This window comes from Podarcis filfolensis (genome assembly GCF_964270895.1).
Source record: "Podarcis filfolensis genome assembly, chromosome: 17".
NCBI lineage: Eukaryota > Metazoa > Chordata > Lepidosauria > Squamata > Lacertidae > Podarcis > Podarcis filfolensis.
Genome location: NC_139621.1, coordinates 7811737 through 7823126, shown reverse-complemented (window position 1 = coordinate 7823126; position 11390 = coordinate 7811737). Strand labels below are relative to the sequence as shown.

At 44.8% G+C, this 11390-nt stretch overlaps 1 protein-coding gene across 3 annotated transcripts; it reads right to left on the bottom strand.

The window, feature by feature from the left end:
• Positions 1-1715: 1715 nt before the first annotated feature.
• LOC310752897 (adenylate kinase isoenzyme 1-like) lies at positions 1716-11390 on the bottom strand. 3 transcript variants are annotated; one of them, XM_083594050.1, is made up of 5 exons: positions 11132-11390; positions 9257-9456; positions 5801-5914; positions 3546-3740; positions 1716-1858 (listed from the first exon to the last, which is right to left on the bottom strand). In XM_083594050.1, exons 1-5 carry the CDS (start codon positions 11265-11267, stop codon positions 1772-1774), a joined length of 732 nt encoding a protein of 243 aa, XP_083450176.1. In that variant the 5' UTR covers positions 11268-11390; the 3' UTR covers positions 1716-1771. The 3 variants fall into 3 exon arrangements, with proteins under 3 accessions (XP_083450176.1, XP_083450175.1, XP_083450177.1); XM_083594049.1 differs by lacking the exon at positions 1716-1858 and having other exon boundaries at positions 1959-3740; XM_083594051.1 differs by lacking the exons at positions 1716-1858; positions 5801-5914 and having other exon boundaries at positions 1959-3740.

The following is an 11390-nucleotide window of genomic DNA, read 5'->3' as shown; positions in this document are numbered from 1 at the left end:
AATAACAGTAGTCTTCTACTTGGGTTTACAAATATGGGGGGGGGGGCGTGCTGCAGTGTTACACAATCTAAATTTCTGGAAGACTGCACCAGCTGCTGGAACCCTTAGCTGCTTCAGCCACCTATAATAGATCATGTCTCATCGTTTTGTGATTTGATGACACTCAGCTGCGTTACTTAAGATTTTCTGCTGGATCTGAATGTCTTGACTGACACGAACACGAAACAACATCTCCTTGAGCTGTTTTGTGACCTGCCAAAAACATGGCTGGAGCATAAATGGTGCAGATGAACTCTGGGAGAGTTCTGGCTCCAGGGGCTGATGCAGTAGATTTGAAGACCCAACTATTATGCTCAGGTCTCCCAGGGTTGAACCAGTGCAAAACACTTGTTTGTATTTGGATGCAATGGTTCTCTTACTCTTCTGTGTCAGGTTATACAAAGGGGAAATGGGGAGGATCGTGGTAAGTGCCGCTGATGGCTTCTGTTCTGCTGAGCTGCTTGCTATTCCTATTCTCCCATACATCCTCACTTGTAGGCTGCGTAAGAGATCCTTTGTTGCTGGAGTGAGCACTCAGTGCTAAAAAGCACTACATAGCCTTTTGGATAGCCATGTGTCCGTCCACCCACCCACCCCTTTATAATTCCCTCTTCACATATATTTCCTTTTACAACTTTCAAAAGGAAATATATGTGGAGAAGGAATCTCTATTAAAGGGGGAGATGGATGGACACATGGCTACATGACAGGAAATACGTGAAGCATGCCTGAAACTGAAATAGCTTGCATTTATCTTCCTAGTGTGCTTCAGTGCCAGTTGTAGAACCTCTTGACTGCTTGGTAACTTTACAAGTTTCTAATCCAAAGCTCAGCTTTGCCTACTCAGAAGAAAAGTCATAGAAGGGTTGCTGGAGCATGGTGTAACAGCCTGGTCTTTATTGATCTTGAAATGCAAAACACTCACTGTATACAGCAGCTAAGAACAGGTGTGAATGGCCCACTGTAGCAGGAAATGAAGGTACTTACTGAAGGGACTCGGGTGGCGCTGTGGGTAAAACCTCAGTGCCTAGGACTTGCCGATCGTATGGTCGGCGGTTCGAATCCCTGCGGCGGGGTGAGCTCCCGTCGTTCGGTCCCAGCTCCTGCCCACCTAGCAGTTCGAAAGCACACTTAAGTGCAAGTAGATAAATAGGTACCGCTTTATAGCGGGAAGGTAAACAGCGTTTCCGTGTGCTGCGCTGGTGCTGGCTCGCCAGAGCAGCTTTGTCACGCTGGCCACGTGACCCGGAAGTGTCTCCGGACAGCGCTGGCCCCTGGCCTCTTAAGCGAGATGGGCGCGCAACCCTAGAGTCGGACACGACTGGCCCGTACGGGCAGGGGTACCTTTACCTTTACTGAAGAAACTATTAGTATGGATCACATCTTCCTTCCATTTACAGTAAGGATGTTTCTGTGCTAGTTACTGCCCTGTGATCAGTTGAAGTAGGTGCTAGCCATGTGGCTTGGGCATTTTTGTGAGCTGCATCCTTTGGCCTGCACTGGGCCCTGCTAGCTAAGGGCTATTAAACACATACATGATCAATGATTGATGAATGCACCAACATACACACGATTTTCCAAAGGAATTTGCAACTAAGCTGCAAGTCATCAAGTGACATATATATGTGTGTGAACTAGCTCTGAGGCTTAAAAAAAAACCCTTGCAAAGGACATGGTGATGGACCAGCAGCATAAATCTTTATTTTTACGTAGAGATACCTAGCTTTGCACTTTATTTAGTGGTAGCTGCCTTTATCACTTCATCGACTACACTGCAGGATTTGGTAAAAATGGTGTCTGGTGGTTCTTCCCCAAGGATCTGGAAATAAATGGAATGAAGAGCTCTTGGGCACATCTGGAACGAACTACTTACAGAGGAGACTTTTCTGTTGCTGCCACCAGATATAGAAAGCCTGAGCATGCCTCTGTTTATAAGGAATTATGCCAAGTACGCAGCAGAAAACAACACTTGCTGCTGACCCACCCCCACGCTGGGGTAGACATTGACAATGAAACGAAGCCTGCCCAGTTTTAGGAGGGCTTGGAGTAGGTATGGCCATCACTAGACCCTGGTGCAGCTGTTATAATTTTCCCATGGGATAGTCCCACAGATAAGAAAAAGAAGCAACTTGCTGTGGGGGCCAAATGTGTTCTGTGCCCCCATTCATGGGGTGAAAGAACACACAAACCCATGTCCCTAACTGTAGCCTCTTTGCTCAGTTTAACTTAATGGTTCCTATAGAGGTCTTGTGCAAAACAGGCCACATCTACTGTTAACAGCTAACAGGGGAGACAAAAATCTTCCTTGACCCCAGCTGCCCTAGAGCAAGAAGTTTACTTTCTGCTCAGATTAGGTTTGGCTTAATTCACATCTTGACAGAATTGCAGAAAAAGGCAAAGAAACCTTTGTTGACCTAGAGGAAGAGATGCAAAAAATCCAGTTGAGTAATATATTGAGGTGCATCTTCAAACCCATCAATACCAAATCAAGCCTAATCCGATTGAACTGAAGTTTTGTAGGAGTTAACATATTTAACACCAATGGAGTAGCCACAAAGTGTCTTCCATCAAGCCAACTTTTTTTCTTCCTACCCCCTGCATTGCTTAACAACCAGCCTAATGAAGAATTTTGGAGAGCTCAAAAGCATTCTCACTATTTTGCAAGAGTTTCTTTGGTAAAGACGTCCAACTAGATTTTATACCTTGCCTTAGTCTTTCCTTTTGTCATCAGCATGGATGGGGCTTTCCTCCCTTCTAGAAGGGGGGGTGTCTCCTTGTCATTCTTCAGCTGCCCTTGGGCATCTAAGGGGAGTGGGGCAACCTGCCCGGGCAGCTTCTATCAGATTGAGCTGTTCCTGGAAAGCAGCTTTCAGTGGCACCTTTAGAGCAAGAAGCAGACCTGGTGCAGTACCTAACCAGCTCTTTTTCTTGGCAGTCATGATGCGTGTCCATGATAAACTGCGCTTTTACACTTAACATTCAAAATCAGGAGACACTGCTAGTGGCAAACTGGAAGACGTTAGGGGAAATCCTTTAGCAGTAGTCAAGGATGAACAGGACAGCATCCCTTTAAGTTCTTCGATATCTGCCATCCTGCTTCAAGGAAGGGAATTGCAGCAAATGATCTACTAGAGAGCCCTTCCGCTTATGATCCTATTACTTGGTTGAGGAGTGAGTGCATTTGAGATTTTGCATTCCAGTATAACCTTTTCATGAGCATTTCTAGAAGACCTCCTCCCTGAAATAAGAAGATTTGGGTCTAATATGGCTGTTTCCAACCTCCTGCCCTTTTGTCTTAATGCTTCCTGCCTCGCTGCCTATTGGACACAACCTTTCAAATGGCCCTGTTAATAGGCAAGAGAGAGTCATTCTGAAAGGACTGCATTGGCTGCTTGTCCACATCAGAATCAAATAAGCTGCCCTCTTGCAAAGTTGCCAGGACTTCCAGGCCTGGATTCTGTGGGAGAGGACAAGGAAGGGGGCCAGCCAAGTTCTCTGAGACCTACATGCCGAAGTAGGCTTTTCTGTAGGTAGTGGGTGAAGACGGGCTCACACAGTGTATAGTAAGTGTCAAGCCGGTTCTGGATGATTTTATCATGGTCATCCACCCTCTCGCCCATCTGGCTTCGGATCAGCAGTCGCTGGACCATTGTCTCCGTTGAGCAGTCAAGCACTATCACGATGTTGGGTGCACGCCCCACCTGCAACATGAAACATACAACTCGACTGTTAATTGGTTTGCATTGGGTGTGCAAAGCTGTTGCGCATAGGAACTGAGGAGCCTAGCCAGGATTCAGGGCAGGCATGGAGGGGAGCAGATTTCTTTATTCATTTCATTTGTATCCCACCTTTATCTCTGTGCTGGACCCAAGGCAGCTCACGGCATGAATTAAAACAGATAACAGTGAAAAACACACAATATAAAATTTTAAAACATTAAGTAAAAACAGTGCTGAAAGCACTTAAAAGCACAACAGCAAAGAGAAAATATGGCACAGCCACTCCCAGAAGACACATACTGCCACAACAACCAGCTAGTGGCCAGAAGTCTGTCTGAACAAAAGCCTGCTGGCAAAAGCAAAGCAGAGAAGGAGCTAGCCTAGAAAGGGAGTTCCATGGGAGCAGCCAGCGAGAAGGCCGTTCCCATCAAAGTCCATATTGCTTCTACAAGCCAGTCAGATGCTTGTAAAAGCCCAAAAGCAGAGTATATGAAGGCCACAGCTCTCCCTGCTGTTCTCCCCCAGCAACTGATCTTCAGAGGTATACTGCCTCTATGTGAAATTCCATTTAGACATCATTTACTAGTCACTGATAGGCCCCAACCATGAATTCATCTAATGTTCTAAGCCAGGGGTTGGCAAGGCTTACCGGGCATGGGCCGGATCACTCCCACGGAGATCCTCCATGGGCAGGGCTGGCCCGGCACAGCGCAATGCCAGAAATCATGTCTGTGGCACTGGAAATCGCTTCTGCGCATGCCCAGATGCCAGAAATCATGCCTGCGCAGAAGCGATTTCTGGAGCTATGGAAAAGAGTCCTGTGCACCAGTTTAGCGCAGCGTGCAGGGACTCGCCGAGTGGGCGATTGGTTCTGGGGCGGCTCATGGGCTGGTTAAGCGACCCTGATGGCGGCTTCTGGCCCATGGGCCTTAGGTTGCCAACCTCTTTTCTAAACTCATAGAAGCCAATAGGATTTAGGGAACAAGGTGATGGATTCATTGTTTGGGGCAAAATGATAATTGGGGTAAAAATGGGGGGGGTCACAGTATTGGGCAGCACAGCAATAGGAGCTGATTGGGGGAGGACATGTAAGCAGGTGCTGTTCTCTGGACATTATTTCATGCAAAGTGCCACATGAAACCTCTGGAGGTAACCTTACTTCAAGGCACAGTCCAGCATGTGGTCTGAGATCCAGCTGTAAGGAGTTAGCTGCTGGTCTGGCTGACACCCCCACCCAATCTGTACTTAATATTTGGTGTGAAATAGGCAAACTTCCGTAGGCAAAACAGTTATGAATGTGGTGTTCTACGTGACAACATGCTGGTCTGGTAAGGTTAGTACTTCTCAGCTCAGAATGATTTGGAGGTACAGTTCCTTCTCTGAGCTTGCAGTGACAGGGATAGAGCGCCTCTATAGAATGCCTCTTGCAAATAGTAGTAAGTATTGTCCAAATTATAAAGACCTGTGAGAGAGCTGAAAAACAAAGACAAACCTAGGCAAAAAGGACCAGACCCTTTGAGCTATACAGTCAAACCTCGGTTCCCAAATGCCGAAAACCCAGAAGTAAGTGTTCCAGTTTTCAAACGTTTTTCAGAAGCCGAACATCCAACACGGCTTCCGCTTGAGTGCCACAAGCTCTTGCAGCCAATCGGAAGCCGTGCTTTGGTTGTCGGACGTTTCGGAAGCCGAATGGGCTGGAACAGATTACGTTCAACAACCAAGGTTTGACTACTTTATTTTCACAGCATCACCTGACTAGGGATTTGCATTGTGGCTTTCCAACCAGCTTTTAATTTAGCATCTGACCTGACAAAAAATTTACAAGCACAGGATTATTGCATTTCCGCTATCTATACTGAGCTGTTTCCCCCTAGCCCTCTCTGAGTTTGAAACAGAACCCAAAGATCTGGCACGCAACCAATCAGCCACTGGACTATTGGGAATGTATGCTTGCCAACCCACAAGTTACCCATTTTATGTTGCACGTTTCAACCTGAGAGCCTCTCTTTCCCTTTCACCTCCCACTCAGAGGCCACACTTACCACTTCTTCAAATAGCTTGGCCTGATGGATTTCCCGGGGGAAGCCTTCTACAAAGAATCCTTTGACATTTTCGGCTTTTAGCATGTTGTCAGTAAGCAGTTCCAAGATGTAGCCCTGGAGAGACAGTCATCTCCATCGTCAAAGAGCTTTATTACAGATAAAGGCAACAATAAACCACCCAACCTAGTGCTGTTTCATCCACCTTTCTGATGTCCTCTGAGGGTCTCAATCTCTGGCCATATTTAAGTCCTTCCAAAGAGCCTTTTAGATTTCAGTCCAGAAAGAACTAACCTTTGGGAGCAGTTTCCCACTATAATAGATTAGACTGCATCCCGGCAGGCAGCCTGCTTGTGAAGTACCGTGCAAGCAAACCATCAGCAGTAGCCATAAACATTTAGCCAACACTAACTGGGCAAATTCAGGAATCTGGTCTGAGCTTAGCAAGGCAACCAAGCCCTGGATTCAGTGTGATTTTCACTGTTGCTTTCAGAAAGGGAGAATTAAAATATGTGTGTGAGAGAGAGAAAGAGAGGCCGGCTGCAGTTGTGTTCAGGTGGTGGGGGCTTCCCCTTGAAAGTGCAATACTTGTCACTTCTGTTCCAGTGTGCTCCACAATCAACACTCTTCTGCTCTTGCTATTCAGAAGAACAGCTGAAAGGGTGGCCACGGAACTGATCAAGTGGTGTTCCCATTGTTGTAGGAATGCGGGTGGAACATGGAGGTAATTCAGCATCCTGTCTCACACTCTGGCCAACCAGATGCCTTCAGGAAAACTGCAGGAGAGGCAGGAGAGCAAGTGTCTTATTGCCCTTGCTTCAAAGCAGCAAATATTCTCCCACATAATGTCTCTGAAACTACCTATTTCACTTAGGCATCATAGCTCTCCATAATTCTCTCCATGACTTTGTCTAATCCTCCCTTAAAGCCTTTTGCTCTTAGATGCCTTATAAATGTATGGCACACATAATATCCCAGGGTGTGATCTGAGCGGATATTAAGCAGGTCAGATCAGTGGCTGGATGAGTGAGCCCTTGGGAACTTCCTTGGACTTCATGGCACAAGAAAGGTGGGATAGAGATGTAAATAAATATAAGAGCCCCTACTGAATTAGAGCAAGAGGCCATCAAGTCTAGCATCAAAAATGTTCATTTAAAAAAATAATCTGAGATACTTTTCACTAGATTATAGTTCTAAATCCTGCTATTCAGTGCTGTTACACTTAATTTTCTTTCATTTAATATTTTTTTAAAGTCTAATTCCAGCATCATTCATTGTTTAGAAGATTGCAAAAAAACTTTTTAAAAATTACTGAAATTAGATCTATTTAAAAATTTGCAACAAATTTCAGCTCAATTTTCCAGCCAATTTCCACCCAAAATGTCAAGTACTGTATATATGCATGTTAGCTAAATGCAACGTGTGACACGTTGCTATGCCCAAGGGGCATGATGAACATTTTAGTTGAAGCACATGCCAAAATGGGAGTTGAAGGTATTTGGACCAGGGCTCAGAGGGGAATAAAAGAGCAAACTGCTTCTGGAATATAAATCTAGTGATCTCAGCGGGAGAGGGCAGAACGTTCAGGGTTTGTCTCCTAGCTGAGCAAGCTGTCATTGGCAGGGAAAACTTCCAAAAGGCAGTCTCATACTAACAACTGTTGCTGAGTTGATCCTAGTGAAATACTAATACAGTAGATAAGTAGATACATTTCACTGGTCCAAATTCTAGGCATATGCAGACTGAATTTTGCCGAAGTTTTGACATAGAGGCCACAATGTAACACATGGTATGGCACACCTAACTTTATGTAACCTTGTTGCAGGAATCTAAGTTATATTCTTTGTAAAAAATAATCCATCTATATTCAAATGGGAACAAACTCTCATTGATATTAATGTATCACTGCTGCTGAAACTCCCAAATGGTCAGATTTCAGGAAGACACAGCAAAAGGAATAAACCTTTCACAAAAATGGTATTAGTTCATTAGCAGCATAAACTTATGCATTTCTGCTTGGAAGTAAATTCTATTGAGTCAATGAGACTTGACTTCCAGATAAGGCTATGCAGCGGTACCTTGGTTTACAACCATAATCCATTCCAGAGGTCCGTTTGTAAACCAAAACAGGTTGTAACCCAAGGCGCGCTTTTGCCAATGGGGCCTCCCCCCAAAAATTATTCGTAAGAAAAAAAAATGGGTTGTAATCCAAAAAAAGGTTGCAAACTGGGACACGCACTTCCGGGTTTGACATGTCTGTAATCCAAAACGTATGCAAACCAAGATGTATGCAAAACAAGGTACCACTGTATAGGATTGCAGCCTTAGTACTAGAAGACATGCTCACAGTGTAGACGGGGAGGGATGTGCAGGCAAGCCCCACCCCCAATATCTTCATACAAGTCCCTGACCTTCCCCAGGTACACAAGGAATGTTTGCAGGGGCTTCTACATAAGTTCCTTTGGATGCAAGCAGAACCTTCCTTTCAGCCCAGGACCCTTATAAAGCAGGGTCCCTTATTGCATGGAGCGGTCTACTCCTGTTCACATTCAGAATGTCATTTCAAGCATGTTACTTTTTTAATACTTACATTGAATGAATTTTATTATTACAGTCACAGACCAGTTCCGGCTCACTTACAATATCAGGAAAATCATAAAACACAACAGGTATACATTGAATTGCAATTGGGTATAACAGAGAAAATACAGATACAGTGGTACCTCAGGTTAAGTACTTAATTCGTTCCGGAGGTCCGTACTTAACCTGAAACTTTTCTTAACCTGAAGCACCGCTTTAGCTAATGGGGCCTCCTGCTGCTGCCACACCGCCGGAGCACAATGTCTGTTCTCATCCTGAAGCAAAGTTCTTAACCTGAAGCACTATTTCTGGGTTAGTGGAGTCTGTAACCTGAAGCGTATGTAACCTGAAGCATATGTAACCCGAGGTACCGCTGTATAGCGGCAGTTAAAAATATATACTAAATTTTGATCACTAAAATATAGCCTAAAATTGTCATTTAAAACCTTAATCATTTTGGTAGTGCAGCTTGTTCCCTAAGTTTTATGGCAGTCACACAGAATTTGGCCACCCTTAGCGTGATCTCTAGATCCTTGTCCTTTACCAGGAGTTTTAGACATTGAAGTTGGGACCCCTTTGGAGATTTTTGTATAACAGGAGTGATAAATATCGAGCGTATATCCCCGTAGAAACGGCAGCGTAACAAAGCCGCAGGGGCAGACTTGTTCCATGTATGGTTTACCCTCGAATCTGCCCTGCAATAAGGCAGATGGCAGCAGGTTACTTACACTGATTATTTTTGTATGAGTGTCACTGGGCCATATAGATCCTTCTGTTTCTCCTTTGAGGGTTTAATTATCCGAAACACAACATGCACAGTGCTTAAAATGGTTATCTATTCTAGTGGAAAGGGGTTCTGCAGGTGTGAGGGCTTCTTACCGAGGGCACCAGAGCACCTTTCAGGATGATGTCCCTAATGGTCTTTCCTTTCCGGGTAGGCCTGCTGGCTTCCGCTCGCAGCAGTTCTCCGATGCCAACGTGGTAGAAATCATACTTGCTGGCCAGCCTGTGACCCTGTATCTGCTTGCCGCAACCTGGACCACCTACCATAAAAATGATGATGGAACTCTGCAGCTTCTCTGCAGTGAAAGAAAGTGAGGTATAAGAAAGGGGACTTTCTACTTAGCAATAAGGTGCAAGAATTAAATCACTGCAATCTGGGGTTGAGGCAGCGTGGGGATGGCCACCTTAGGTGGAACATTCTGAATGGTTTCAAGGCATTAAACACAGGTTCAACATTTTTGTGTTACAGACCTTTTTGTTTTCTAAATATAACAACAACAACAATCTTTATTATGGTCCAGAGACTCAACAAATTGTTACAAAGCAATACACAATTCATACAGCCTACCTCTAGGTTAAACAAGCATTTTGTTCAGAATATAGGGATCACTGGTTCTTGCAACCACCGATAAAAACTTTGCACTTTTCTAAATATACTATTGAAATATACCTATTTATGGGCAGTGTTGCAGCTGAGTGCAGATGCTACATTACTGTGAAGATCTTGCTGGTAGATGGTGCCAATGTTATGAAATAAATAAGAGAGTGGTCTTAAATCCCATGGAAGCAATGACATCCTCAGGTGCTGCTGGTCTGCAGGTTTTGGTACTGCCTTCTCTGCCTCATTAGACACCTATTTGAACCCCCAGCAAGTCCCTCAATAGGTTGGTTGGTAAGGGCTAGTTCAGGCATAGGCAACCTTCGGCCCGCCATATGTTTTGTCCTACAACTCCCATGATCCCTAGCTAACAGGACCAGTGGTCAGGGATGATGGGAATTGTAGTCCAAAACATCTGGAGGGCCGGTTGCCTATACCTGGGCTAGTTTCTGTTGGGCTGTCCAAAATGGTTGAGTGCCAGAGGCCGAAAATCCAAACGGATTGCTAATTAACATGGGGCACAAGCTACCAGTCCATTCTCCTTAGCAGCCCCCACTGAAACTAGCAATGCAAAAGCACCACTTTGGTTTGTGAATAGGAACAGGTAAACTCTACCACGAGTGGAGCATAAACTGCATCAGGCAGCAAAATGATGGCTCCAAAGTAATGAAATGGGAGACAGGTCTGGTCCACAGGCAGGGCCGGATTTAGGTTTGATGAGGCCCTAAGCTACTGAAGGTAATGGGGCCCTTTATATGTCCAGCTGTCCTTTGTCAACAACAAATTGTCGCTGCTTTTTGTGTTGAATATATGCTACATGGTAATTTATGGACCTAATAGGTTTCTAAAGCCATTTGCACATGCAGAATGTAGGTACCCTGCATATAGAAATGAGCAAACCAGTGATATTTTAGGGAGCAGGCTAGCAGGCGGGGCCCATGACTTACATCATAGGAGCCTACACAACACAAAACACTGTTACTGTACGTAGGTTTTATTTTATTTCTTTTTTATCTTATATTTTGGAAATGTACATCCAGGGTTTTTTTCCTTTACATTTTTTGGAGGGGCCCTAAGAGAGTGGGGCCCTAAGCTATAGCTTGTTTAGCTTATACGTAAATCCGGCACTGTACAGGGCACTTTTCACTGCAGAATTCTCTTGTGTAAACCCTGTTGGATGAACCAGAACTGTTGTGTTCATTCGTCTGCAACTTGCGCAGAACTTTCTGATGGCTTGTGCCCTGGGCAGGGCTTGAGGTGGATCAGACCTGGGAGTAAAACCTAAGGGAAATATATTGACTGGAATGCTTCTTGATAACATTGTTTTGAAAGCCTGCGGAACGCACAAAACAGAAAGAAATGCAATCAGTTACCTTGTAGTTCACGTTTCAAGGGCTTGATGGATTTTGGAAGGCTGCCTTGGCAAATCCCCATCCCTGTGGGCATCCAGGGATCTGCAGGTACTGGTCCAGCAGCCTTCAAATTCATGTAAAAAAATAATTTGGCCATTTCAGCTTAACTGATATGTGACTCCCCTGAGCTGTCTTTCTGATGTCACAGACATGTGATGTCATAGATTTTATGGCAAGCAAAACTGGGACAACTAGACTGAACTACTTTGGTAGGGGGACA